The 27,675-nt window shown below is 35.4% G+C and overlaps 7 protein-coding genes across 29 annotated transcripts in view; 4 read left to right on the forward strand and 3 right to left on the reverse strand.

Moving 5' to 3' along the window:
• Positions 1–11,389, forward strand: part of LOC114879092 (serine/threonine-protein kinase MARK2-like) — a 44,357-nt gene extending 32,968 nt beyond the window's left edge. For 13 of the 16 annotated variants that reach the window (XM_029193648.2, XM_029193634.2, XM_029193646.2 and 10 more), the window contains 3 exons: positions 5,714–5,755; positions 6,925–7,036; positions 7,262–11,389. In XM_029193648.2, the coding sequence (XP_029049481.1) occupies positions 5,714–5,755; positions 6,925–7,036; positions 7,262–7,480 (373 nt within the window). In that variant the 3' untranslated portion in view covers positions 7,481–11,389. The other 3 variants (XM_029193641.2, XM_029193643.2, XM_029193644.2) reach the window with 3 other exon arrangements.
• An 85-nt stretch (positions 11,390–11,474) lies between these two features.
• Positions 11,475–12,615, forward strand: LOC114879097 (bis(5'-nucleosyl)-tetraphosphatase [asymmetrical]). Of its 2 annotated transcripts, none has more exons than XM_029193657.2 (2): positions 11,475–11,785; positions 12,211–12,615. In XM_029193657.2, the coding sequence occupies exons 1-2, from the start codon at positions 11,677–11,679 to the stop codon at positions 12,525–12,527; spliced, it is 426 nt and encodes a 141-aa protein (XP_029049490.1). In that variant the 5' UTR covers positions 11,475–11,676; the 3' UTR covers positions 12,528–12,615. The 2 variants fall into 2 exon arrangements, with proteins under 2 accessions (XP_029049490.1, XP_046144365.1); XM_046288409.1 differs by lacking the exon at positions 11,475–11,785 and adding an exon at positions 11,953–12,074.
• A 611-nt stretch (positions 12,616–13,226) lies between these two features.
• Positions 13,227–17,081, reverse strand: LOC114879094. 3 transcript variants are annotated; one of them, XM_029193653.2, is made up of 7 exons: positions 16,754–17,081; positions 15,949–16,567; positions 15,554–15,867; positions 15,241–15,477; positions 14,896–15,162; positions 14,605–14,817; positions 13,227–13,315 (listed from the first exon to the last, which is right to left on the reverse strand). In XM_029193653.2, exons 2-7 carry the CDS (start codon positions 16,418–16,420, stop codon positions 13,310–13,312), a joined length of 1,509 nt encoding a protein of 502 aa, XP_029049486.1. In that variant the 5' UTR covers positions 16,421–16,567; positions 16,754–17,081; the 3' UTR covers positions 13,227–13,309. The 3 variants fall into 3 exon arrangements, with proteins under 3 accessions (XP_029049486.1, XP_029049485.1, XP_029049483.1); XM_029193652.2 differs by lacking the exon at positions 13,227–13,315 and having other exon boundaries at positions 13,604–14,817; positions 16,945–17,081; XM_029193650.2 differs by lacking the exon at positions 13,227–13,315 and having other exon boundaries at positions 13,604–14,817.
• Positions 17,082–17,957: 876 nt separating this feature from the next.
• Positions 17,958–18,994, forward strand: LOC114879081 (pyroglutamyl-peptidase 1). Its single transcript, XM_029193611.2, has 2 exons — positions 17,958–18,462; positions 18,537–18,994. Exons 1-2 carry the CDS (start codon positions 18,244–18,246, stop codon positions 18,921–18,923), a joined length of 606 nt encoding a protein of 201 aa, XP_029049444.1. The 5' UTR covers positions 17,958–18,243; the 3' UTR covers positions 18,924–18,994.
• A 16-nt stretch (positions 18,995–19,010) lies between these two features.
• LOC114879082 (integrator complex subunit 14) lies at positions 19,011–21,286 on the reverse strand. Of its 2 annotated transcripts, none has more exons than XM_029193613.1 (6): positions 21,205–21,286; positions 20,390–20,714; positions 20,108–20,319; positions 19,792–20,046; positions 19,396–19,725; positions 19,011–19,321 (listed from the first exon to the last, which is right to left on the reverse strand). In XM_029193613.1, exons 1-6 carry the CDS (start codon positions 21,226–21,228, stop codon positions 19,094–19,096), a joined length of 1,374 nt encoding a protein of 457 aa, XP_029049446.1. In that variant the 5' UTR covers positions 21,229–21,286; the 3' UTR covers positions 19,011–19,093. The 2 variants fall into 2 exon arrangements, with proteins under 2 accessions (XP_029049446.1, XP_029049445.1); XM_029193612.2 differs by lacking the exon at positions 21,205–21,286 and adding an exon at positions 20,786–21,133.
• On the forward strand, positions 21,280–23,332 carry LOC114879084 (phospholipase A2 group XV-like). Of its 2 annotated transcripts, none has more exons than XM_029193619.2 (7): positions 21,280–21,648; positions 21,726–21,868; positions 21,958–22,192; positions 22,279–22,473; positions 22,577–22,748; positions 22,833–22,955; positions 23,032–23,332. In XM_029193619.2, the coding sequence occupies exons 1-7, from the start codon at positions 21,546–21,548 to the stop codon at positions 23,249–23,251; spliced, it is 1,191 nt and encodes a 396-aa protein (XP_029049452.1). In that variant the 5' UTR covers positions 21,280–21,545; the 3' UTR covers positions 23,252–23,332. The 2 variants fall into 2 exon arrangements, with proteins under 2 accessions (XP_029049452.1, XP_029049451.1); XM_029193618.2 differs by having other exon boundaries at positions 21,281–21,648; positions 22,279–22,506.
• A 174-nt stretch (positions 23,333–23,506) lies between these two features.
• Positions 23,507–26,812, reverse strand: LOC114879083 (TBC1 domain family member 20). 3 transcript variants are annotated; one of them, XM_029193616.2, is made up of 6 exons: positions 26,211–26,812; positions 26,022–26,141; positions 25,562–25,805; positions 25,249–25,452; positions 24,957–25,176; positions 23,507–24,867 (listed from the first exon to the last, which is right to left on the reverse strand). In XM_029193616.2, the coding sequence occupies exons 1-6, from the start codon at positions 26,479–26,481 to the stop codon at positions 24,562–24,564; spliced, it is 1,365 nt and encodes a 454-aa protein (XP_029049449.1). In that variant the 5' UTR covers positions 26,482–26,812; the 3' UTR covers positions 23,507–24,561. The 3 variants fall into 3 exon arrangements, with proteins under 3 accessions (XP_029049449.1, XP_029049450.1, XP_029049448.1); XM_029193617.2 differs by having other exon boundaries at positions 23,507–24,773; positions 26,022–26,812; XM_029193615.2 differs by having other exon boundaries at positions 26,022–26,807.
• Between the last annotated feature and the right edge of the window lie 863 nt (positions 26,813–27,675).

Here is a 27,675-nt window from a genome sequence, read left to right on the forward strand (position 1 = left end):
AAACTGTATGCTGATACGACATACATTTCTATTATCGGATTAATTATGAATTTCTGTACACGTATACGTACCGTATCACGATTACAAAGAGAAAAAGAATATATTTAAAAAAAAAAAAAAAGAATGATAGAAGAGTATGATCGCCTAGCAATCCGATGAGCGAGCAGCGACCATTATCAGTGAAAGCCACGAAATCACGTTGCTTATTCGCGATGTCAAATATAATTTTTACTTAATTTTTTATTTTTATCTTTTGTCTTTATTTTATACGCTACTTTCAATTCATTCTAAAGTGAAAACCGCGTTCACGTAATAATTTTAGCGTTTCTTTGCCTCATAAACATCTCTGCTTGAAAGGTTTCTAGCACCCTTAGTTCGATTCTTCGTAGACCGAACGTTATATAGCCTCTCTCTCTCTCTCTCTCTTTCTGTCTATCTCTTTCGCTATCTCTCTCGATCTCTCTCATGCTTTCTCTTTGTTTCACTGCCTCTGTATCTGTCCTTTCCCAAGAAGAATACGATTCGTTGCCAAACGATCAGACCGATTCTCAGCGAAACGTATTCGTTATCCGTTCTATGCCCGTATATCCGAGCGTATTCGCTTAACGCGCACGAGCGCTGTCCATTTTGTTGAAACAGAGAAAGCCCTGAGAGAGATTCGTCGACGAAAGTAATGTTTGCTTGGCCCGTGTTCAGGCCGCCTCGCATATTCATTGTGCATCCCTTTTTTTGACTCGACTTGTAGCGAGGTATATCCTTGACTTTTTAGTACTTTACCTACTCGATAAAATGGGACACCTCTCACTCTGTCACGTGGAACAGTAAAGAAAACAGTATATCAGTCGCGATTGCGACGATTCGCGCGATTGTTGTTTAGCCGGGTAGAACAGACGAGGATACATTTACGGTGTACGAAACCGAGAGTCAGGTGAATTGCGCGAGGAGCCGCGAGGCCACAGAATAACGAGAGTATAAAATACGGTTCGTCGTTTGAAACAGAAAACGCGCTATTTATGTACTTTCATGATATGGTCACTGTACGCATCGGCGATGAACGCGATGAAAAGACGATAATGATTTCAAATAAATGAATAAGAAAAATAAAATAATGAGAAACAAGAATAGAACAAGAGAAATATGATAATATGTTAGAAAGAATGCCCGATTTTTAACCGAGACAGCATAGCCATTGGTGCATCGCTTAATATTCTCTGAACACTTGAATTAATTTATACCGGTGTATTCTGTGCTACAGGACATGAACCGATTAAAGCTTGGCTTCGCTCGAGTTCCGTCAAACAAAGGCCATAGACAAGCGCGAAACTAAACGACCAATGCGCGCGCTCTCGAGCTCGCGCGAACTCAGCATGCCCAACGAGCCTAACGCGTGTTCGATCCGGCCGGAAGAATGGCAAACAGGTCCGCGTTACCGGTCAACGGGTCCACGGATATCGGGATATGCGTTGGAGAGAAACAATATGCAAAGAAATGAAAATGCTACGAGAAAAACAAAGGAAGTAAAGCGCGTATAATCGCTCCGTTATTCTGTGGTGCATCGCCATGATCCAGAAGCGAGAGGCAACCCTTTCGCTCCTCGTTTACGGACAATGTTTATCTACTTCTCTCTTTCTTTTTTTTTTTTTTTTTAAATTTTTCTCTGTTTTATTTCCTTTTTATTTTGTTCTCTTATTTGTTTTTGTTTTTGCGAATGAAACAACTGTGGTGCACCGAACGCGACCATTTCGCGTTCGTAGCATGCGCGAATCCCGAGAATTTTCAAACACGAAATGTCTTCCTGACGCGCGACGATGCAGGAAGGCGCGCCTTATCCACTTAGACATAGCGTTTGAACACTTGTGCCTTTTCCTAACTCAGCCTGCCAGCTATAGCGAACGTGTGCACTATTTATGCCGCTCATCATTGGAAAGACATACATATACTACCTAATCTCTTTCTATTTTTATACGTGTTCGTCGTGACGTACTTCGGCTTCGTTTTCCTTTTTACCATACACACCCTCCCTCCCCTGTATGGTAAACTCGACGAGCCTCGATCGTTCGTTGATCCACTTCTCTCGTACGTAGCAATAGCTTTTAGAGTTAACTTCCAAATAGCCTTTTCGAACCGCGTCCGTTTTCCATCGAAATATTTTTCCTATCGTCGCGTTATCGATCACGCTGCTGGTCCCTTCTCCGTCTGTGAAGAGCCGCTACACGATAAGAGGGCTGTCAAGTCCATGGGGAAAACAGGGTAGAAAGGAGATCGTTGCAACATACGATACGCGTGCGTGGTGCTCGCATCGTACACAACATACACTACCGATCAAAAAATTTGAGACCACTGCCTTCCGATTGCAATTGCTATCTTCCATTATTTTCCATTTACTTTTTTCAAGAGAAAAAGATAATAATTCGATTTATTGTACAATGCATCAACGAATCGAGTGGTCTCAGATTTTCACCGATAGCGTAGAGAACAGTGCCTGTAAGTGTGACTTTTTTAATGAATTGCGTATACTCGAGGGTATCGCGTCGTCAGGACCGTCCGCCTCGATATAATTCTATTTCTCGTCGTCGTCATCGTTTCACGCGTTCCTCTCGTCTCTACGAAACGACTCGTCCGCTGCTTTCTCCAATCCCGACGACGTTTTCCCGTCCAACGTGGACAATAAACGACTACGAAAAAACGGTGCACTCGACTACTCTTACAATGAACTTAACGAAACGTTACGAAAGTGGTATAATTGTACTAACAAAACGTCACACGGTCGATATCAAAGAAATGATAAAAGTACATGGAAATTCTTCGTACGTTGACAGGTTTTCTAAGTGAAGGCTGAAGTCTCGCCTTGTTTCCCTCGAGACGAAATGAGAGCGAGCCGCACGCTGAATACCAAGCAACCGCAAATATACAGACATTTTACTGGCAAAGTAGTTAAAGTCTGACTAAGTGGCCAATCGTGACTTCCTACGTAGCGTATTCTTTAAACAATTTTCTTTTCCGTTTCACCCTCTATCTCTCTATCTCTCTCTTTCTCCGTCGATGAGAATCCCCTAGCTGGGATCACATCGATCACACGAAACGGCGTTGTCGTCGAATCTGGATGAAATATGTTGGATAACAAATTAAATTCTTTCGTTCGACTCGATGGTTATTTTATAGTCGTCTTACAGGTACTTTCGTTCTTCTCGATCCCAAGAGATTATAATTTTTGTGATAGATTCCCTGATCGATGGATTTTCTCTTTTGTTCGCTTTTATTTTTTCTCTTGATATCCAGCATATTCGTTCCTCGTGTACCGAAAATTTTCGTTCCAATTTGAAAGCAACAGAAGATTCTCGCATCGATTCTTTCGTTCGATCGTCGATCAATTTTTTCGTCCAAATATTTGTACGTGTATATGGCGATATACATATGCGTGTAATTTATGTAAATATATTGTACCGTGGTATATATCCGTAGTATTTGCATTTCCTCGAGTATTTTGTACAGCTTCGCGAGCGAAAGTAAAACTGTTTAATGCAAATGAACGGAAAGAAAGGTTGAACGATCGTCGAAGACGCGAGAGACAGACAGAATCTTCCGAGAATCGATATCAGACAAACAAAAAGCACCTCCTCGCCGGTTGAACGAAGGTTTCTTTTTCCCGCGACTTTTCACACTCTCGTATAAATCATCCTTCGTTTCTCTGTATCTAACCCTCGACGCTGTGCCTAACGATCTCTCGTTTACATTCTCACGCTACACATCACACTTGCTCGATGCGATTCGACGAACACACGCGTGCTTCGCTTTCGATCAGTGAATAATCGCTAAAACGGTGAATTATCGAAGGCATTCCTAACCACATAATCGAACCACGAAAGAAGAGACGGAGAACACACGAGAAGGAGCAACAGATATATCATGCAACTAATTTCCTTTTTTAGTTTTTTTTTTTTCTTTTTTTTTGTCAAAGGTCGTCACGAGTTAATTAGCATAATTATGCTGGGTGTGTATAGCATGTACGTGATGAACGATTAAGTAACGATTATCGTACCATTTACTTATAAGAAACAGAGAGAGAAAAAGAAAACAAACAGAAAAAAATTTTTGTAACGCATTGTGCAAAAGTGAGACACGAAAGCAGTGCGAATGCAGGAACGAATGAGCGAGAGAGAGAGAGGGAGAGGGAGAGAGAGAGTGGCCTTGGGTTAATTAACGACCAAGATGTTGCTCGAGCTTTTCGTTTTTTTTTTTTTTTTTTTTTCAACGAATCGAAAAAATGGATTGTGCCTAAGTTTCTCGAGAAGCTCGGTTGCACGGTGACACGAGCACGTTTGATCGCGCGTTTTTACCTCTCATGCTTCGCGCGTTATTCGTCGGCGACACATCGTCGTGATTCCTTTTTCTTCTTTCCGCTTCATTTTGCATTTCATATCGTGGCTATCGAATGTTCTGTGTAAGCCGAGACTCGGGGCAGGTACGTTGTACGGTACCGATTCCTATTTTTTCGTAAATGCATTTTCACCCCGTCGAAGGATCAGACGTTTTCCGTTCCTCGTCCGTGTTCAACGATCCTAGAATGCGTGCGATCGTAGAATTTTATAAGCAAAAAGAAAGAAAAAGGAGAAAAAAAAGGAAAAAAAAAGAAGAAGAAGGAAAGATAATCGATAGCGCATTCCTAAGGCCACCCACGAATCGATCGTGATCGATAGTGTACACGTGCACAACGAGAGAGACTCGAGAAAAAAGATATCGATGCATTTCGATTGTCTTGTGCGTTGTATACACGTGTGATACGTGTACAGTTTACGAAGTAAAGAAAAGAGAAACAATATAATACGTTTATACGCAAGATTTACGAATATAGCACATCTGTAAATGATTAACGCTCTTTGCTGCACTCCAGAACTCTATGCCCGTCCAAATGTTCGGAGATTCATTTTTTAGCAATTTATTTTTCTTTTCTATTTTTTGTCTTTCTTTCGTTATCTTTTTTTTTTCTTTTTTCTTTCGTCGATGAACCTTTGATCGAAACTGATTTTGAACTGATATTGAACGAGTCCATCTACGAAAGCATCTACTTTTAGATCTTTACAAACGGAGGGCAGTAAATAGCCGATAGAAACTGAGTAGAAATATTATTTAAAATAATTTTAAGAAGCAATAATAGTAATAATTTCGTATTAATAAATATGTTAAAACTGCCTTGTACATGTGTTGTATCAATTTATTTCTGAATCCTCTAGTCGAAGAGAATCAAATACGTTCAATGTATTTTTCTTTTTCTTTTTTTTATTGTTGTTTTATTTCATTTCTGTTTTAGTAGTTTCATTTCGAGGAATAAAATTTTCTTTGATATATAAATTTGAAAATACAGAACGGTTTGTGTTTTCGCTTGGAAGGATGAAATTGTTGGAAACAACTCGACGATTATAGTAATAATAGTGATAGTAGTAGTAGTAGTAGTGGTAGTGATAATAATGATAAATATAATAATGTTATGCGATAAGGATAATTAGTTTTACACGATTAAAAAAAGAAAAAAAATACATAAACGATCTTTGGTATACGGCTTATCTGCCAATACTCCCGTTATTATTCGTCGTTTATCACAGATAGATGTGCAGTGATAAAATAGAATGGTGGTGGTTACACGTGAACTGAATTTGATTCGATGATTTATCATATTTAGTGTTTGTTAGCAACTACCTTTGTTTTGTTATTTCAGCCCCATGGACCCATCCGTACCCCCCAAGCACCCAGTAGTGAGGTACGTTGCTGCATACCATAATACCACGGTCCACACGTTCTAATTTTTTTAAAGCTAAATCCCTTCGTTTCTTTCTTTTTCTCTTCTTTTTTTTAAATTATTTTTTTTATTTCTTCCTATAAATTTTATAATTCTAATTTCTTTTTCTCCACTTTTCGTTTGTCATGATCGTCCAACTCTTGGTTTTCACTTTTAATTTCGTACCGCTTCGAAAGTGATGAATAAAGAAAGAAAATTGAAGCATCTACACGCTTGTCGTTTATGTAATATTTTGTTATTCGAACAACGAGTTCGACGAGACGTGACAAAACGCGAACCAACTTGGTTTCCCCTCGGCATCATTGCATTTGCGATTAACAAGTTTGTGATTTATCGCCTAACCGTTCTACGTTAAGTAACACGTTTGCGAGTTAATAAATGTGTTTATGCAAATTCACAGAAATTACCTACGTTCGCGTACTTGCCAATTGTTTGTAGGAACCAGGTGTTTTCGCAATCGCTTTTCACACCTTTTCTAGTCTCCTTTTCTCTCTCTCTATATTGTATATCTTTTTTTTTGCTTTTTCCTTTTTTTTCTTTATCTCTGTCTTTTTGCAGCTCTCCAAATATTCTCACAGAGGCGACCGCGTTTTCTCTTTGCCTAGCTCGTTTATGGAGCACAGAAAGGAGAAACAGAAAACGTTTGCACGCTTTTGCAAAGATCACAGTTTATACAGTTTAGGGGTGGAGTTTTGATCGCGATCGCGTGGAAAGACGAAACGAACGATCGTGATAGTTCCCAAGACTGATCCTATTTCCTTTTTTAATTTGTCAGTGTGTATGAGACACGGATTGCATGTATGCACGCAAATCACGTTTTACGTGTTACGTGTTACGTTTTTACGTTGCGTCCTTCGAAGCTTCGCCGAGCAACGACTCGTTTAGAGAACCTTGGTACCGATGCGCGTTCACACTTTGAGCCTCGATATCGAAATTAGCTTTTTTTTTTTTTTTATTAAAATTGAAACGATGTGAAACGCGTTAGAGATACGGTAGACGAATGCGAGATAAAAGGAAACTATCGAAACTGTCCGATGAAAGTATCGGAAAATGAATTGTCTGTCGCATGTTGGACAAGAGCGTGATCGTTTGCGTGAATCGAGCGGATTTAAAACATTCTTTTGTTACAGCGGAGCAACCACTAACGATGAGCAGGTTAAACCACGCAGTCTACGTTTCACATGGAGTATGAAAACTACGAGTAGTCGAGATCCGAACGAAATCATGTCCGAAATTCGAAAGGTATTAACCCACACTGGTACATCCTAAATGGGTTTATCTCCGTTTCTTTCACACCGTACGGGAAGTAATAAGAAAAGAAAAGAAAAAAAGAGCGATATGCAAATTCTAGTTAGTTATACATATATATATATATATATATACTCTCGAGAATCTAGTTTCGGCATATTAGGTTGATTGATTGGGTTTGAAATGAACGGTTTAACTAACGTTTGTCGATCGCTTCAGGTATTGGACGCCAATAAGTGTCAGTACGAACAGCGCGAAAGGTTCCTGCTGCTGTGCGCGCACGGCGACGCGGCGACCGACAGTCAAGTACAATGGGAAATCGAAGTCTGTAAACTGCCACGACTTTCTTTGAACGGCGTACGGTTCAAACGCATCTCAGGCACGTCGATCGGTTTCAAAAACATTGCCAGCAAGATAGCGAACGAGCTCAAGCTGTGACTGCCGACAACAGGCGCTCTAGCCGCCCGCGCCAACCCATAACGCCCTCGTGATCGATGACACGGACTCGGGTCTGAAAGCGTTCACTTTCACTATTACTTCTTCTGGGACGAATCCTCCTCATCCTCCACCACTTCCGCTTCGATTTCCGATTCCCAGTCGTTCAAGTCCGACACCGATTCCTGTTCCCAATCCGAATCCGATCCGAACAGAGAGATCTTCGTTTAACCAGAATCATCCCGAACCCAGGTGAACCCAGTCGAACGGCGAAAGTAACGTCAGCCGAGCTGAGCTGAGCTATAAAGTTCACACCGATCGCACACCGATCTACAAACGCGTAACAATCGTGCCCCGGCTTCCGGATATTAGGTACTGGAACACTGTGATTCGATACGATTGAACCGCGTATTCAACAAATACTCTCGAGTGCCAAAACGAAACTGGGATCGGTTCTCGATATCACGACCGAACGCGAGATGATGGACAGGAAGAAAGGAAGGAAAGACACGACAGTGGCAGGGAGGGACAGCACAAGCGAGGGAAATGTTTAAACACACGGCAAGAGGAGAGAACGGACCGCGATTAATCGAGTTAATTGTTTGATATTCCTTTCCGTTTGTACGAAGAACGCCGTCACGACCGAACGGAAAAGTATTGAAAATCGTGCTTGTACACCGTCGTACTCCCTCTTTCTCTATTTCTCTCTTTGTACTCTATCGAAACGAGCATCGGCAAGTTGCAAGAACGCTTCGTATTTGCAGTATTAAGTTTTCCAGACGGTTTTCTTGGGGTGGTCGGTGAAGTAAAGGAATTCGCGTTTTGCGCTTCAACTGTGTCTAACGAAGCTTTTCTGTACAAAGAGGAAAGAACGGGTGGGAATAAAGGGGGAGTGGATGGAAAAGAAACGTGTTCGTTGAGAAAATAATATACATAGAGGGACACTCGTAGCCGATGGAAACGATCATTGATCGTTCGATCGAACGCGTGTATCATCGTGCAGAACACACCTACAACGTGAACAGTCTTTCTTTTTCGTAACGTTGTCTTTTTCGAAAATACGTTTTATATCTGTAAGGAAGCACTTAAGGAGACAAGCGGTCTGTTTGTACATAATCGATCAAAACTACTCGAGAAAGTTGTAAAGGAACACGCATAAGAAAATGAAACAAAATTCTACTCGTCTAAGTACTATCCTTTACACAACTATTAATTATTAACAACTCATCGTTCGTCGAACGTTGAATGAAACTCAACAACGTGAAATGTAATAACGCGAGCGAACTAGCATTGCACGCGCCGAACCATTTACTCTTTCAAATATTTTTATGATACTTTACTTTTTTTATCTACGTTATAAGTTTAAAACTATGCAACACAACTATAGGCGGTTAGCCAATTAATTAATGTCTAATGATTATGATGATGATGATGATGATGATGATTATTATTATAATTATTTTTATTTTTATTAATAGCGTATAAATAATATTACGACACAATATTAAACAAGAAAGAGGAGGTGATAGGAAGATATATTAAAAAAAAAAAAAAAGGAGCTATTAATTAACGTTAAATTAAAGATTGTCATCGTCGTCGTCGCCGCCGTCGTCGAACGATTCTTATTCGTATCTAAATAGTACGATTAAAGACGCAAGTGTACTTTTTGCTCCGAATGAATTCCGACAGTGTATACCTAGGAGATAATGCACGCGCGCACGACACATCGTCGATTACGAGATCTGTTATTTCTACGAAGGATACCGTGTAAGATTATATATTTAAGTAATGTAATTGGCTATACGCTGTTACGCTATTTAATCTTTTATTCGCAGATGTATTCGCGGTTGAATCAACTTAAATTAGAATTATTGTAAATGTAGAGGCGACTAGAGACAAACTTGGTGTATATACATAATATAATATTCGAAGGTACTAAATTAACCAAATAAATGAAGCCTCACACCAAGAAACGCGAACAAGATGGTCAAATGAAAACGAGATAAATAACGAATGAACACGGGTGAAGAGGAACGACACGGTGAGACGAACAAAGTAAAGAAAGAGAGTTAACAAAATGAAGGAAAGAGTAAAGTGAACTAAAAAACACACACAAAGGAATGATACAAAAAAAAAAAGAAAAAAAAAGAGAAACTTCGGGACTCGAGTATATATCACAATCTTTTTATATTTGCCTAAGATTAATCGAATACATTACACGTTAGGCGATTACTAATTTATTTAAATAAATATAAAACTCGAATGATTTTTTCACGTTTCTAACACGCATACACACAGACACATAGAAAGAAAAATCACGTCGATTGAAATGTGATCTTCTTTTCAGAAACATTACAAACGACCGATACACAATTATACTAAATACTATAAAATAATCTAATCGGAGCTGTGTTCGTTCACACGCAAAAAGCAAAGACCACCGAGACGGGAATTTTTGATTCACAGCGAACTGTTTTTTCACGTACCAGGTGCATCGAAATTTCCTTTCGTTACCATTTAACGAAAACGACGAGGATATCCTTTTGATTAATCGTCGATGAAATTCGGCATCGTTCTCGATCCGAATTCCGCAACGTCGAACGCGATTTCGAGCGAAAAACGGACGCGCAAAATTCAAAGCGAATCGAATTGCCGCGCAGGCTATTCGAATGCTTCTCTTTCGTTGATTCCTTTATAAATGAAAGTATAGAGAAAGGAAACATCGACAAGGAGAAAGAAAGAAAAAATCAATGAAGGAAGGAAAAGAAGAAGAAGAAGAAGAAGAAGAAGAGGAATTCCTTTGGGTACAATGTATGCGCGTTACTGCGATCGCGCCTCGAAATAACACCACTATGTGTATTAATTGAAAACGTGGTCGTCGTTGAAAAAAGAAAGAAAAGAAAAAAAAATTAATAACGAAAGACACACGACACACTGTAGAAAGATTTATCTTTACGATAGCGGTTACGAATTAATGTTACAAAGTAAGATCCTTCGATAGCATTAACAGTATATCCCTGTAAAAGATGCAAGTAGTTGAGAAAACAATTCTCCACTGTAACGATATAAATACGCATTCACCGTACATTCATTCGTTCGTTCGTTCGCTCGCTCGCCGTTTGCTTGCTTCATCAAAATACATGTGTAAATTGATCATCAATGCTTACCGAGAAATGGACATGTTTAACGAAGTTAGGAGTGACTCGATAAGTATTGTAAGATCCGATGGATTTTCAAGATCTTTAAAACAAAAAAAAAAACAAAAAATGAGGGCTGAACGGATGACATAAGACACCTTAACGATTCGAGAAACGGCGGGCGCACGCTTTGGTCGCGTCGCGTTTGCCCGCGTGTTGCACCGCATCGGCGAACAAACTTTTGTGATTTTTATTTTATTTTGTAAGTAGTAAAAGGGATAGCGAAACACAGGAATATCCAAGTCCGAGTCTGATCGGATCAGGTCCGGTTCCGTCATCCATCCAGCTGTATCACTTCGCCCTGCACGCGCCCGCGCGCGCAATACATACACGTGACAATTTGTAGATAGGTACGTACATACAGCTTTGCTAAATGTTTTCTGGTGATCGGTATCTAGCCAACAAAATGTAGCAGAAACGTTTATAATAAAATGGTGACACACGTTGTTTCCCAATTAAGATTCCTTTCGAAATTGTACGCGCGTAATGGAAAGAGACTAAGTCAAAACGCACCAACTACCAGTTTACGTATATATTTTATTTTCATTTTGATTTGTACGTTCGCATTTTAGTTGCGAATAACAAGACCCGTACTTCAACGATATTTTAATTAATGAATGTCGAACGAACGCGCCATTTTTATAAAATCTCGTTCAAACAATGTAACATTACCGCTTAGTCAAATATGAAATTATTAAACTTCGTTTCCACATGACTTCCCGTATTCATCTATAAAAAAGATGTTATTATTCGAACGATAATAATACATTCGATTTATTTTATTCTGAATGTAAATATGTATTCTCTAGCGTTTTCTTTTACGTATGATCAGGGTACGCTTCGTGAATGGCAAAATACATTCCCTGTTCGAATCATCTGTAATCTAAGATAACTTGTATTCGCAAACGAATAATCGCATTACAACCTCTTGTTCATCGTTACTTTGTCAGGATTCTCTAGTCCGTTCGCATCATAAATTCGGTGTAGACAGGTGTAAACACAATGGCGTGCCGCGCTTCTGGTTTCGTTATATTTCGTCGTATTCAAGGAGCGATAGAATACCTTCTAATGCAAGTTTCTTATGGCGAACATCATTGGACACCGCCAAAAGGTTTGTAACCTAATCGCTTGTTTGCAACTCGCATAACCCTATAATTTAACTCTATACCGCATTTCACCAGAGTCCATAACTGCGAAAAGACCAGTAGACCAGTTTTCGTTCTTTCGTGCGCATCTTGGCCCTGATTGGCGATACTCCCAAACGAAGTGAAGCGATTGGCGGAAAGCTCGCTGCGTTTCTCCACCACCTTCCAACCTGCGCGTCGCAGTCAGTCGCAGTTATGGACTCTGGTGAACTGCTGCGGTATACATGAATAAGCGCTTTCTTTCATTTATACACCGTATGTACTATACATAAGTACAATACCTGTTTTGGACAAAATGATTAATGTTCATTCTTCTGCCAATAATGCCTCTTTTCATTGTCGAAGCAAACGAAGCGATTGTTTCAGTTAATTTTTTGAAGCTTACTCGTAGGTCATGTTGATCCCGGTGAATCAGATATGGAAACCGCACTGCGTGAAACGGAAGAGGAAGCTGGTTTCATAGCCAGCGATTTAAAGATTTTCAATGATGCAAAACAAGAATTAAAATACGAGGTAAAGGGAAAACCGAAAATTGTCGTTTATTGGCTAGCAGAACTATTAAATCCCGACAAACCTGTTCGGTTATCCCACGAACATCAAGCTTTCAAGTGGCTTCCGCTCGAGGAAGCTTGCTCCGTAGCAAAATACGAAGATATGCAGAAAATGTTGAAATATTTCAACGACTATATACTTAAAAATCTGTCTTAATATAGTGTTTTATAAATGTATATAAGTACGTACAACTTTATATATCAAAATATGTACGTATAATAATAATTATCCAACTGTACACTAATATATTTCAATGAAATTATTACCTTTTAAAACTATGCAAAATTCACTGAAACGTGTAGGTATCGTTAAATTTTCTTTAAAGTCGAAGGAAACTTCTTATCAATGTTAAAACAAACTTTGGTGGCTGTTCGATTAACCGACCTGCGTTCGCGACAGTTATCGAACTTCGTAATCTAAAACGCATTATTCTGCGCTCTTGTAAAGCCAAAATATAACCTCGTTATTTCGATAGGAAACTTCTTACGAATATTTGAAATCATGATTGATTCGTTACAAAAACTGTTTTCGTTCTTAAAATATTGGTACTTCAGGTACATGCTCGTTACGGAATTATACATGGTTGAAAAATGGGAAAGAAACTTCATCAGTATCCTTTTAAATGATGTAAGAAATAAAAATTTAATCAGTACGTATTAAAATACAGTCAGTATAATTAATATAATTTATGCAATTTTCTTAGAACCAAACGTTTCAAACACGATATATTATCCTATATCAAATGTAGATATATTCCTTGTTGTGCTGTTTGTTTCCTTCTTCTTATTCAATTTCAAAATATTATTGCCAGTTATACAATATACCTTGCTTTCAAAAGAAGCATAGTCTTGATTAATTAAATGTACCATGAAGAAAACAGCACAAATTTGTGCCTTAAGTAACAGGAAAAGTTTCTAATGAATAATTGGTATCATAAGTTAAACCTGTAACATTCCAATGTACAGTTCCATTAATTTATCATTTATTTTAATTTTTAATTTAATTATTAAACTAGTATTTTTTCAAAATTGTACACAATATAATAATTAAATGTTAAAAGTAACAAACATTTTACTTTAATTTCTATTACAAAAATGATTAAGCATGTATGTTATGATCAATTCTTATACCCTAAATATAACAATATGTATATACTGTTAAATAAGAAACTAATTTTTTCAATACTTAAGAACACACTTCCTATTAAGGTGGAAAATAATTGCATACACATAAAAAATTTCTTTTTCTTTTTATTTAATAATGATAAACACGAACACTGATAGTTTTCAATATGAATCATGTTTCATGTAATAGGTAGGCACAAAGAGAGTGATACAAATCAGATTTCCTAAAAAACCTTAATTCATCGAATGTACTCGAAAATAGAGTATTAGAAATTTTAACATTTTCAATTTCTTCTAAGCACAAAGATATAAACTAACTTATAGTTTCAAACGAATATCAATCAAAATTAAATTACGAAAAACTTAGTAAGAAAAAATTTAACTACTAAAATATATAAAACTTATAATACGTCGTGTGTTTCAAGCTGCTGTTATAAGGTATTTACATGTTATTGTGTTTAACTCAATGCACTTGTATGTTTGTGATGTAAATAGTAAGACATGATGATAAAGTGAAAATGTTAACTACTGTTTCAATTATATGTACTTGCGTTCTTTCCTTTTATGTGGAATATGTAAGATTTACTTGCTAGTATTGCGATTTCTTTGTTGAATGAAATATTTCAAAAAATTTCGATCTTCAACATTGTAATACTGCGCATACGAAAGTAGTGGGTCCACATCATCACTTATTCTTACAATCTTTTAAATTAATCGTTACGTTTGAAATTATCGATACTTATTATAGGAATGTAAATATAATCGCAAGGCTGTAACAATTCCTTAAAAGGAAATTTAAAAACGAGAAAAATAAAGGACGGATACCATTAGAAAAGAAAATAATATTTCTTAAATTTTGCAACGCTTACGAAAAATTGATACATTTATTTATATAAGTATCGATACTCCGTATACTGATGTTAGTCCCGCTACTGTACATATGCCATATATGTATGACTGCAGTAAAGTAATAGACACGAATGCAAGATCAATAAAATAATGTAGACTCTATTGAATATGAATACAGAGATTCATATTAAAGGTAAATATGATATGGATTTTTCATCTGATTGTAAATCATTTTCTGTATCTAATCGCCTAACTCGTACCCTTTGCTTGTAATGATATTCCTTGAGATAGCTTTTAAGCGTCTTTGGCAACTGCAACTTATTTATACCATCGTACGTCGTCCGTGTCGTAATTACCGCCCGACATAAATGTTGTAAAGGGAAAGCGAAATTTCGATGCAATGGTATCGTAAGCATAGGTTCGAAAAACATACCACAAGATGGATCCTTATAGTGTTCTATTAAACCACATACCTGCAAAAACACGTATCGAACATTACTTAGACTTTCATTGACTACCCTTTTCATTGAATACCGAGTTCTATTTCGTACCGTTTCCGATGCATAAACTCCTGGGTCATGCGAATCGAAACTAAATTTATGATTCCATTGTTCAATGCGGGCATGCAGAGATCGTCCATATTTTCGGAAACTAACAGAGAACAAAAATTCCTCTTGGGCTGAATCTCGCAACAAGAATGTGCCTTCTTGTTTACCTTCTAACAAACGTTCAGCTTCGTATCTATCCATTTTTCCCCAATAAAAAGAACAAGCTGTAATTGATTTAAGATCTGGCACAAGGCAATGTACATAATCGACCTATAAATGAAAAACAAAATTAAATAACAGTGACTACTACTCAATTTTCTCACTTTGAATAAAGATCAATTGATATACCTGCGTATGTGCTGGCCTTTCGATAGTAGACATTAAGGCAAAATCAATTTGTGATAAGGCTGTGAGAGCAGCAGCATGTATACCAGCGTGTGCTTGGAATAAAGCTGCTAAACTGTCCACTGTTATTCCATTTGGGTGTACTTGAATCCCTGAAATATTAGGTTTATAACCAGGAGGAGGTTCAACGCCTTCCTCTATTTCTCGTGCCCGTTGTAATCGAGCTCTTTCGTCACAGTCCTACAACAAAATTTAGCAAAATGATTAGGATACGACGCATTCCGGATAAAGATGTCGTAAACATAATAACACATACCTCCATTGGAAATTCCTCTGGATTAAATCTTGAAAGATCGATTACAGGACTGGGTGGAAGAGGTCCAAGTATTGGACTTTGCGGAGCAGATCGACTATTAAACATGACGCTAGCTTCCATAGGAGGTTCTTCGGTTCTTCTATAACCAGTGCACACACAATCTGAACTACTATTTCCTTGACCAGAAATAATATCTGTGCTTTTAGAACCTTTACTTTTAGCACAGTTAAATTTCAGTACCCAACTACTTCGTTTCTTTTTTGAAGACAAGACATGAGTACAAACTGGACTTTGATCCTTATTACGTTGTTTACCTAACAGTATTAATCACATTATGCAAACGTTCAAGGAACAAAAATATGAATATAGAAAGATAACAAGGATGTATTTATTACCTTTTCGTTTTCCAAACGATAACGTTTTAGAAGATCTCCTCAAAGGAGGATTCACAGGACTATCTTCTGAACTTGTGCTAGTATTACTACACCCAGAACTACTGCAACATGCCTCCTGTAGCTTGAAACATATCTCAGTAGCAAAATTTCCATTGCTACAATTTTGCTTTGAGTCCTGAGCATCAACTGGTTGACTGTACAATGTTTCAAATCTAGAGTTATGATTATCTAGATCTAAGTGTAGACGATCATTGTCCAAATTTCCATCCACCTTGCATTCTTCTTGTAGAATTAAATTTGAATTCAATGCAGGTACATTTCCATTATTTTCATTATCATGTAAACCTTTTGTACCATCCTGATTCATCATTTCTAATTGTGCAGACTGAATAACATTAGCACACACTTCGGAAGACTGCCTTTCACTATCCATTCTAAAAAATTCTCTGAGACTAGCGAAATGCTGTCCCATTATTAAATGGATTGACAGGCATTTTATTGCCTCAAAAGTATTTCATTTGTAGTTTTCTCTTATAAAAATCTTATGCACAATTTCACATTATACAATATCATCTTATTATGTCACATAACTCTACCAACCAATGAATTTTTTGATCATCTAAAACAAAATAATTCATTAACATATGAAATTTTCTTTAAGTACACGTAAAATAATCATTAATTAAAGTAAATAACTAATTATTGCTATAAAGTGTTTGTCCAAATTTTGATACAAAAGTTTCAATAATTAATTTTATCTGCTTTAGTCAAATGTTAGGAACATAAATGAGAGGTGTATATTTACCAATAGTATAAAAATCCTATAATATAATTTCTTCAGAAAAGTTATTCAAAAATTACTTCACATATTCATAATGAGTAATTTCTTAATGGCAGCTACTTGAAACACGTCCAGACAAGTTTTAACAAGATTTTTCTTGATCAGCTCAAATCCACGTATCGATAGATACTTTCAGTCATCATTAAAATACGTACCTCACGGTATAATCGAAATCATACTTAAAAATATAACACACGTTTTCCCAACAACCGTAATCAAACAAGTAAAATTGTCAAAACATGACCCAATGTATCATCAGCCATTTTCCCTAACTTGTTTCAATGACTATAGATACTGAAATATTGGATGCACCTTTGTCCTTGAGGGATCATAATTTTGGGTCTCCCAGACACCCTCAGGTAAGGTTAGTCTGCATTGTACAGTCGGTATAACAGTCGTTTCTGTGGGGGAGGCCACAAATCTACAGGGTGTTCGACAACAGGTGGGCAAAATTTTAAGGGGTGATTCTAGGGATCAAAATAAGACGAAAATCAAGAATAACGAAATAGCGTTTGCGGCTTTGTTTTCAAATAATTAACGTTTAAAAATTGGAGTAAAAAGCGCCTGAAACCTGCAATCCGCCCAGCACCGACGACTGAACGTCAGGTCAGTAGGGGTCGGTACAGTCATAACCAAGAATCGAAGCCGAATGCTGCAATACCGAGAAACCCCCTGTGGCTGGGGGGGTTTAGAATACGGCCACGGTATCCCCTGCCTGTCGTAAGAAGCGACTAAAAGGGGTATGTCCAAATAGGGACCAGACTGATTCTTTGGGTGGGATAGAATAAAACGAGCACCCAAGGGATGATGTACAAGTCTCCAGGTAGAAGGTGTGACCCGGTAATTGATATCGTTTTCTAAAGATAACTTTTAAAAAGCGATATCAAGCTAAGAGCTACAATAAAATGATTTATATATTTTTTCGGGGTAAGGGTAAGGGCAATACCGAGAAACGGAATAGCACGTGGTAAGTTTCAACTATTCTTGGTTATGACTGTACCGACCCCTGCTAATCTGACGTTCAGTCGTGCGTCGGTGCTGGGCGGATTGCAGGTTTCAGGCGCTTTCTACTCGAATTTTTAAACGTTAATTACTGGAAAACAAAGCCGCAAACGCTATTTCGTTATTCTTGATTTTCGTCTTATTTTGATCCCTAGAATCACCCCTTAAAATTTTGCCCACCTGTTGTCGAACACCCTGTATATATATGGAATCCTGTTCACTACATATATTGTCATGGGAAGAGAGACATCTCTATGGGAGGTAGGGACATCGCTTTTTGGGAAAAATCGTAATAATAAAAACTCTGGGATCGTATCATTGCAGTAGCACAATTTTCATTTAGCGCATCAAAGTGATAATGATATTGTTCTTATCAACGCATTGTTTGTATAGAATGTTATCATGATAAGGCAATTAGTGATATCTTGGTTATAGAGTAGTAAAATTTAACGATGGAAGTTCCTTCAAAAAACACAGTTTTAATAACTGGATTTGGTCCATTCAGTAACCATATTGTTAACGCCAGCTGGGAAGCCGTGAAAGAATTAAACAAACTGTGCGCTACTTCAAAAGAATTAAAAAATGTTGAAGTAATTGTGAAAGAAATGTCGGTTTCATACGAAGATGTAGATACTTATGTACCCAAACTTTGGGAAGAATATAAACCTACAGTAAATCTCTTTATTTCTCATTTAATTAAGATATTATATTATTTTTAACATAAACAGTTCCTCCTGTTTTTCAGCTAGTTCTACATGTAGGTGTATCTAGTAAAGCAAAATCTTTAACTATAGAATGTTGTGCTCATAGCAATGGTTATTTAAGACAAGACACATGTGATAAGTGTCCAGATGAAAGTAATATTAAACCTAAAATTTTGGAAACTAAAATCAATGTTAACAAAATATGCAGTGCAATTAATGAAAATTCAGAGTGTGATGCTTGCATATCACATGATGCAGGACGATATTTGTGTGAATATATATTTTACAAATCCCTACAGATTGATCCTATGAAAACATTATTTATTCATGTTCCTGATTTTGATCAATATTCAAGCATACAAACTGCAAAAGGTTTGCATGACATTTTATGTTACCTAATTAAGGATATGAAAAACATGAAGGATTAAATTTTTATATATATATATATAAACATAATTCAAATAACTTTTTATGGTAATTTATAAAATGTAATTTTAATAAAAAGGACAGCTGTATAAAATATAAAAATTATTTTTAATATAGAAATTGTTATCTATATAAATACATTAATATATTACAAATTACATTATTGCATTATTTAAGATCCTCCATGTTGAAATCTTGTACGAGCTGGTGGTATATTGTATCTAAGTTCAAGAAATTCGGGTTTCCTTATCATAGATGCTACATGACCCATTTGTATTGTACAATCAGGGTTCAAATTTGGTGGTAATAATGTACATTCACGCTCCAAAATACATGCCAATCCTTCCAAAAGTTCTACAAATCCCATTGATGCAGCGGCTCTACGTAATCGATTTACCTCCTATACGGAAACATGTAATTTATAGTCAAAGATTCGATAGTTTTAAATTAAATTTTTACGAATTATTATCTTACTTTATAGAAGTTTTGTGTTTTTTCGGGTAATTTTCTTGCGTGTCTTAAAATTTTCTGAATATCGGATTGCAGTCCAACTTGGCGAATCCAAGACGGGGCGTTCTGAGTATAACTTCTTTTTTCATTTGGTCTAACTGGGAAACTAACAGCAGCACCTTTAGCTGCATCAAGTGGACCCAAATTGCTAAAGTTTCCTAACCAAGGTACAACATCTAAACCTGGTTCTAACACTGTTAACATCAAATTTGATTTCTTTTTTGTATCTGCCCACGAGTATATAAAACCATACCACTCATTATTTAACAAACAGAGTGCTACCATATTTTCAACCTGTAAAGGATGATTCTTTAATATATGTATGTATAAAACTGGTGAAATATGAAAGTGAAATATTACCTTCAAAGCCCCATGTAATAGCACACAAAAAGAGGGTACTTTTCCTTCATCTCCATTTTCATCTGTATCTGAATCTTCTTCTAGAGATATTCCTTGCATGCTTGAACTCTTTTCTGTAGCTAATGGTAAAACTAAATGTCTAGATATAGCACTAGGACTACCAACATCTGCTACTGATATAAATCCACAAATTTCTATTGTTTTTGATATCATCAAACCAGAAACCAATTCAAAATCTGTTTTCTTAGTATAAGGCTGAAATAACATGCTTTACAATTGATCTGAAGTAATTAGCTTTTTGTACCTTATTGCTTACCATTGGTGCTGGTGATAAAAGGACTCTGGATCCTAAATTTCCACATTTTAAATAGCCTTGAAAAGAAACATAATTAGTTTCTGCTAATTTCTGAAAACAAGTTGTGACTGAATGTTTTGAAAGTGGTGTGTCAGGAACAAGTACCACGCTATCACCACCAGCCAGCTCAACTAATCGCTGGTAAAGTGGTAAACCAATATGTAAACCAGGATCTAAAAAAGAATTGAAATTGATATAAAGAAACTTCAATATTATATACACTTATTTAATGAATACACATACCTTGTTGTGGTGCAATGCATACAATACTTAACTTTCCTGGATAAGGAAAAGGCAATGGAAATGGATTTACATCCCTTGTTAAATTTAATGAATTCAAAGAATCGCCTAAAGACATTGGTCCTACCCCAGGGTTACCATCAGTAATTAATACTACTTGACATGCTGTAGTATTACCCCACTCTGCCATGATAACATTATTGACACCATGAAGAGCAGTTTCAATACAAGTCTTGTCACATTCTTCAATGTTTTGTAATTTTGAACGTATGCTATCATAATCACGAGTAAATGGACAAATAACTTCGTACAACGACGAAAAAACAACCTAGAATAAGAAGAAGATATTATAGTCAAAAAATGTTAAAACAATATTTACTTGCAGTTGAGAGCATTTACCAAAGCTACAAATTCCAATTTCGAATTAACTTGCAAATAGTGTAACAATGCATTTATTCCATGGACAGCTAAGTGATGTCTAGTTAATTGTTCATTTTGATTATTTTCAGCAGATCCACTGTTTAGTATTGGACGTCTCATTGACAGAGATACGTCTAACGCTATAACCGTCGGCATTTTTACACGAGACAAAATGAAAATTTAACTTCTCTTAGCATTGGCACGATTCCTTTTTTTAATTCTACTGAATATTTTTGAATTGAAAATAATAAAATAGTAAAAATATACAAGTTTTAGGTTAGGAACACACTGTTCATTTCATAAATAAGTACTTCCTTATGAGATGTATTCCTGAACATCTTTTAATTTCTATACAAAATATGTATACGCATTCAAGTCTTGTTGTTTATTGTACCTACATACAAGATACTGGGTATCATCATGAGATAAATTATTCATTGGACATTTGATAAGTTTATATCGTAATATTTATACGTATATATAAATACCAAGAAGAATGATGTTTCGTAAATGTAATTTTCTTCTTTGTTAACTTTCAAATGTGTGCGTCATCAGCTGATTGCGTACTACAGTGATCGGAAAAATAAACGTTTGACGAAACGTTTTTGATTTATTCACCCTGTGTACTTGTAATCGTAGCAATAGACATATATATTTAGTTTTAAGGTTAATTGTGCAGTTGTGAATTAAAGCGTGCAGTTTTGATGAAAGTATAATTAAGAAAAGCAATTGGGGTACCATGCGCTTGTATTTTATTATCTATACAATCATTTTATCCTATTGCATTTTATCTATAGAATCAAGACATTTTAGGAACAAACAAATATCTCCTGTTATATTTGGTAATCACTTTTTATTACAAGCACTTTTATATTGCATTATCTAAAACATTATATTCTAAATGACTGTATGCTAAAAGTTCCAGGAGATGGGGGTAGCCAAGTTGAAGCAAAAATCAACAAAACAACGGTAGTACATTATGTATGTGAGAAAACTTCCAATGATTATTTTAATATCTGGTTAAACTTGGAATTACTTGTTCCACTTGTTATAGACTGTTGGGTAATTATTGTTCCTTTTTATGCTTTGTGTATAAAATGATAATTTACAATGAGTTGATAGTGTAATCAACTTTTAATCTGTTGTTTCAGATTGATAATATGAAACTGAATTATGACAATGTTACAAGAACAACAAGAAACCAAGATGGTGTTGATATTCGTATACCAGGTTGGGGTGATCCATTTGTTGTTGAATACTTAGATCCAAGCAAAGCTTCTCCTGGAGTTTATTTTAAAGATATTGGCAATATGCTAGTTAATAACCTTGGATATATTAGGAATTATTCTTTACGTGGTGCACCTTATGATTTTAGAAAAGGACCCAGTATGTTTATACATATTAGCATTCTTTTTAAAATATTTGTATCATTTATGTTTGCATTTTATTATACAACAAAAGCTTTGTTTCAGATGAAAATGAAGAATTTTTTAATAAGTTGAAAACATTAGTTGAAGAGACATATATTATGAATAAGCAAGTTCCAGTAACATTATTAGCACATAGTATGGGTGGTCCAATGACACTTATTTTTTTGCAACGTCAAAGTCAAGAATGGAAAGATAAATACATAAACCGTTTGATTACACTTGCAGCTGTTTGGGGTGGTAGTGTAAAGGCACTTAAAGTATTTGCTATTGGTAAATAATATATATTATGTGTGTGTCATGTAACTTAAAATGTATATTTTAAATTATTTTGCTGTTATAGGCGATGATTTAGGTGCATATCTTTTACGTCAAACTGTTCTTAAAGATGAACAAATAACTAGTCCTAGTTTAGGATGGTTATTACCATCAAGATTATTTTGGAAGGAATCAGAAATATTGGTACAATCAGAACAAAAAAACTATACATTAACCACGTTACAAGATTATTTAATGTATGATATTAATACATACAATATATATTGTTTAATAATTAGTAATTATATACTTTTTGCAAACTAAGATTTTGAATCTTACAGAGATATAAATGTACCAAATGGTTGGGAATTTTGGAAGGATAATGAAAAATATCAATTAAATTTTACTCCTCCAGGGGTTGAGGTTCACTGTTTATATGGAACTGGTTTGGATACAGTACAAAAGTATATTGATTACATTTTTATTCAATAGTTGCAATCTTTACATTTATTTCTTAATGCTTTTATGCATTATTTTCAGGTTATACTATAAACCTGGTACATCAATAGAGGATATTCCTCAATTAGTGCCTGGTGACGGCGATGGCACTGTAAATTTAAGAAGTTTAGAAGGTTGTAAATATTGGCAGGGGAAGCAAAAACAAAAAGTTTATTCTCAAACCTTTTCTGGTGTTGATCATATGGATATTCTTAGAAATATCAACGTTTTGACTTACATCAAAACAATTTTACAAGTATAATATTCTTAAATGTAGCTGAAATTTTAGAAAAATAGTACATTATAATTTCATAATAAATACATTTCGTGATAATAAGTTGCAGCTAGAAATGATATTCTATTAATTTTGTGTACATATGTACAGTCTTTTACATAAGTAAAGTTTACTAGTAGCATCGTAACAATGCTCTTGAAGTTTTTTATTAGTATAAAAGTAAGTAATCACAAACAAACAAGGTTACTACTTATTTTATATCTTTGGAAGTACGTCGCTCCATTTTAATTTTTATACATACATGATTTATTTGGTAGAGATAAATAACCTTATAAACAACCATTTCTGTTCTCTACAATAGTATGTGTATAATGTATTAAATTCTATTAGTATATTTTTCTTACTTCAATATCTCAGGTACAAATTTGTTAAACATATTGTGTAATTTTTATTCGTAATACAATTAAATATATTGAAAATCAAAGTATTCAAGATTTAACAGCATAAATTGTTTACAAATATATTATACATTTCTAGTAATAAAATTTCGATAAAAATCGAATGAAAAACAGATAAGTGTGAATAGAAATAAATAAAATTAAAAAATTGTGTTTTTTTTATTAATGGTTTCTATTCTATTTAGGTTGTTCTTTGTAAATTTGAATAAACACATACTTGCATCACGAATCTAAGCCAGGCATGAATAGCAAGTAGTAAATCGAGTATGAGTGCTCTTTGAGCTTAGCAAGGGTTTAGCAACGATTTAGTAAAAGACAGAGAGGATATTTCCCACTATAATTCTCATTTTCGAGAGGTCGCATAATCGCAACGAGTTCTTTCCCGTTATCCACCGAATAAAAAGAACCACCCAAACAAGCCAGAAGATAGAGCCGTTTTTTGAGTGATTTCATGCCTATGCCTGGTTAGATCCTAATCTTAAACAATAATTCATCAAACTTTAAATTTGCTTGTGTATTTCAAAATATTCATATTGCAGAAATATCGCCTTTCATAACTGTATACATTATTCACCTTTCTATAAATTTTTGTTCACATTTCAAACACTGTAAACATATGTGCACAGAAGCTTGATATTGGTCTTTAAAGAACACAGCATAAAGGCAGCACAGGAATGCTCAAATTACTTCTTGTTACACATTCAAAAACAGATTCATTCAATCATTATTCAATAAGATTTCTTTCATTCAATAAGCCTTTCCATTTTGTTAATGTCTCCAAAAATTCTGATTAAATTATTATAACGGTACATGAGTAAAATGAAAATCTGTTTGGAGGACATATAAATGGATCTACTTTTTAAATAAATTCATTTAATGTCAGTTAAGTCCAGATGATGTTCTAAAGAAAGCATATAATCCTAGAGCCAGAATCGTTACTACTGTGATCGTTTTATAACTTCTAATACGATACGGTATTCTTCGATTTGATTGCACGATTCGGAGTTGATTCTGCCTTTCTCTCTCTTGACGACTTGCTTCGGCCTTTGCCTTCCATTCTTGTTCTTTGTGTTTCCTTTTTTGATCGTATTCTATAACATCGTTACTTATAGATTCGGGAGGATACTGACGGTATAAAAGTTTTGCTTCGAGTAGAAGTGTTTCAAAAGGCAAATCATCTGGTAACTACAAACGAGTGTAATTTTTATATGAAAATGAATAGGGCCAAGTACAATTTTATTTTATTCATAAGATAAGGATTAAACAATACTTACAGTACATAAAACTTTATGCGTATGACCCATATCGGGAGTGGTATTAAAAATTTCTGTAGCCCTATGTGCTACAATCACAGTACTTAGATAAAGAGGCATCAATGGAGGACTACCAAGAAAATAATCAAACAATCTGTGTAATAATTTTCTATTTTCTGCATATTTGTGCGCGTACCATGTTGTATATTCAGCCAATGCAAAATGTGGGAATAATTCTACACTAAAATACAGAATAGATTTAATAACTATTATTTAGAAACTTCTAAACAAGTATATACTTCATTGTACTAACTTTTCCAAATGTTCTAATAAAGTAGGATGCACTCTTTCTAACAGTGCAAATATGTAAAATAATTCTTGGTTTACTTTTTCCATTGTTCTTTCCATGAATCTTTCAAGGAACTCCAATGAAATACTTTCAAGTACACGTAAACCCTTTTCTAGGCCCATGACAAGTAAAATAGTTGCTGCTATGTCATTATATCCCTGGTAATAACTAAGCAGGTATTATTTTATTTTGTATTACCTATATATATACATGAATCTAATTGACATGTCTATATGACATACATATGTACATGAATATATATACACATAATACTAACTTCAATGTAGAATGTTTATGAAGAACCCAACACATTATTTGTGTTAATTGTTCATGAAAATGATCTATTTCATCTTGTGTGGCATTTTCAGAAATATGACTACCACTACGTGCTACATCCTTTAATATTTGTTGATACACTTCATTTGGTATATGATTGTGTATAGTTTCTAATTCATCCATAGAAAGCCTACTTTCTTCAGAAAGTCTCAAAAGTTTTGGCCACAATACTCTTCGTATATCATCTACAGATCATTTGTATAATTTCAAGATTTAATTACAAAGTGTAAAATTATTTTCAATAAGGAACCTGCAATTTTATGCTTTGTTATTTTTAATAAGCACATATAATGTAAATCTCTTTTAAAATAAAATAAAGTTTGAAAATATTCCATTACATTATATTTGTCTATGCAGAAGTTCCTTGTTGATAATAATCTATAATTACATTAATAAAATACCATGAACGAAACCCTCACTGCTGCAACCCAATAATTTGAGTTCTCCTAATGTCAAATTCGGATTAGCAACGCTTCCCCGAATAACGCTTATCTTCATCCGTTCTCTACTAGTCAATGTCTCTGTATCACCAAAATCATGTTCTAATAAATTGCTATCGTCTTCGCGATTTAACACTCCGTTTTGTTTACCTGATAAACTAAAGTCCGCGATATCAGGTATTTGTGGTATAACATTATCGTACCATGCCTTCGTAGAATCAGACATTCTTACAAGAGGAACGTCACGTTCGGACTCCAAATTTTGTTCTTCATTCGATGAAAAATTCACTGGCTCGATTACATTTCTTCTTCGAACTTTCAGGTTATGCTTTTCCATAGGAACTGACATTCCCGCAGATGTTCCTGAGACATTGGAATCCAGAGATATTTCGTTTTCTTCGGGTTCCATCTTACTTGACATAACGAATTCATACCAAAAGTTTTTGGAAATGTTTCATCATACGGAAAATTTGTAAAAAACACTTGAAACTTTTGACAAAACGATAAACTGTCACTAATGACACGCATCGATCACTGTTGCACACTCACAACAAGCTATCTATATACCTACTTATCAATCGAAACAGAACAAATGTCGACGTGGCCTAATACCTCCCTCACTTTCGCGCTGTTTCGCTCTAATTCATTATAAAGCAGCGGATGCCGTTTGCGAAATTATCGATCGATCCACCGGCAGTTGGTAAACCCCTTCGGGGCTTATCGATCCTTCAACCCCTTCTTTAAATTCTAAAATCACCATCCTAAATCGTAGAGTGCACCACAATATGACTGGCAAAAATGAGGTTTGAAGAAATCTGCTATTACCATCAGTACTTCACTCTTTGGTATTCTAGGAACGCTGCTACCTAATCATAAACAGAATTCAATGTATAACATTTATAAATTTTAAATCTGATCAATGAAAGAACCTGTTGCATTTTTCGACTATTTATTTATATATTTGATTCCTTTGAATACTATGCGTTTTTGGTATTCTAAAGGCTTTCATAACGAGAAAATGCGGTTAAATTCATTGAGCGTGGGAGGACATTGTATTAAGTGGGTGTAAGAGGGACGCGTGTTGCCGCAATGTACTCCAGCTAAATGTCATTTAACCCTTTCGTTACTAAGGGTGGACTACATTTAAGTCGTCCTACGTAAACGCGTAGGAAACATAAGGATGCATTTCCCTCAAAGGCACCCCTAGCAGAATAGTTAAATACCATTCTATTCTTAAAGAAATATACATTTTGAGCATCAAAATAAAATATACAAATCCTATTTCTGTGCTAATTGTTTATAAATGACTATTCTCTTGAGACAGGGTGTTATACCGTACCCTGTCCTTCGCATCCCTTGAGAAATCCTTGAAAAGGAACAAATCTTCTCGGTTTCTTTTGCAAAATGAAAATTATCGACATTAACACGAGTATCAATCCTGAGCTCGAAATAGCAAATTAGAAAATCAATTTCAGTCAACCTCATGAATGGTAAATTACTATGCGAGGGTCATTCATTCCGTCGAGATGGCATGGCGGTTCGATTCGAAATAGCTGACTGGTGTGTATTCTAATAGCCGTATCGCTAAAGTGCATCAAGTGAATGAAGGGCAACG

The sequence above is a fragment of the Osmia bicornis genome, chromosome 13 (assembly GCF_907164935.1).
Source record: "Osmia bicornis bicornis chromosome 13, iOsmBic2.1, whole genome shotgun sequence".
Taxonomy (NCBI): Eukaryota; Metazoa; Arthropoda; class Insecta; order Hymenoptera; family Megachilidae; genus Osmia; species Osmia bicornis.

Excerpts from the sequence above, each read along its gene's own strand:
- LOC114879097 (XM_029193657.2), top strand. The coding sequence starts at position 11,677 with ATGGCGTGCCGCGCTTCTGGTTTCGTTATATTTCGTCGTATTCAAGGA. Across the intron at positions 11,786-12,210 it reads TCATTGGACACCGCCAAAAG|GTCATGTTGATCCCGGTGAA; the intron begins GTTTGTAACCTA and ends GCTTACTCGTAG.
- LOC114879094 (XM_029193652.2), bottom strand. The coding sequence starts at position 16,420 with ATGGGACAGCATTTCGCTAGTCTCAGAGAATTTTTTAGAATGGATAGT. Across the intron at positions 15,868-15,948 it reads ATCGTTTGGAAAACGAAAAG|GTAAACAACGTAATAAGGAT; the intron begins GTAATAAATACA and ends TAATACTGTTAG. Across the intron at positions 14,818-14,895 it reads GAGTTTATGCATCGGAAACG|GTATGTGGTTTAATAGAACA; the intron begins GTACGAAATAGA and ends GTGTTTTTGCAG.
- LOC114879081 (XM_029193611.2), top strand. The coding sequence starts at position 18,244 with ATGGAAGTTCCTTCAAAAAACACAGTTTTAATAACTGGATTTGGTCCA. Across the intron at positions 18,463-18,536 it reads GGGAAGAATATAAACCTACA|CTAGTTCTACATGTAGGTGT; the intron begins GTAAATCTCTTT and ends CCTGTTTTTCAG.
- LOC114879082 (XM_029193612.2), bottom strand. The coding sequence starts at position 20,962 with ATGCCGACGGTTATAGCGTTAGACGTATCTCTGTCAATGAGACGTCCA. Across the intron at positions 20,320-20,389 it reads ATGCATTGCACCACAACAAG|ATCCTGGTTTACATATTGGT; the intron begins GTATGTGTATTC and ends ATTCTTTTTTAG. Across the intron at positions 19,726-19,791 it reads TATTACATGGGGCTTTGAAG|GTTGAAAATATGGTAGCACT; the intron begins GTAATATTTCAC and ends CATCCTTTACAG.
- LOC114879084 (XM_029193618.2), top strand. The coding sequence starts at position 21,546 with ATGCGCTTGTATTTTATTATCTATACAATCATTTTATCCTATTGCATT. Across the intron at positions 21,649-21,725 it reads AATATCTCCTGTTATATTTG|TTCCAGGAGATGGGGGTAGC; the intron begins GTAATCACTTTT and ends GTATGCTAAAAG. Across the intron at positions 21,869-21,957 it reads CACTTGTTATAGACTGTTGG|ATTGATAATATGAAACTGAA; the intron begins GTAATTATTGTT and ends CTGTTGTTTCAG.
- LOC114879083 (XM_029193615.2), bottom strand. The coding sequence starts at position 26,481 with ATGTCAAGTAAGATGGAACCCGAAGAAAACGAAATATCTCTGGATTCC. Across the intron at positions 25,177-25,248 it reads TTATTAGAACATTTGGAAAA|TGTAGAATTATTCCCACATT; the intron begins GTTAGTACAATG and ends TCTGTATTTTAG. Across the intron at positions 24,868-24,956 it reads CGCATAAAGTTTTATGTACT|TTACCAGATGATTTGCCTTT; the intron begins GTAAGTATTGTT and ends ACTCGTTTGTAG.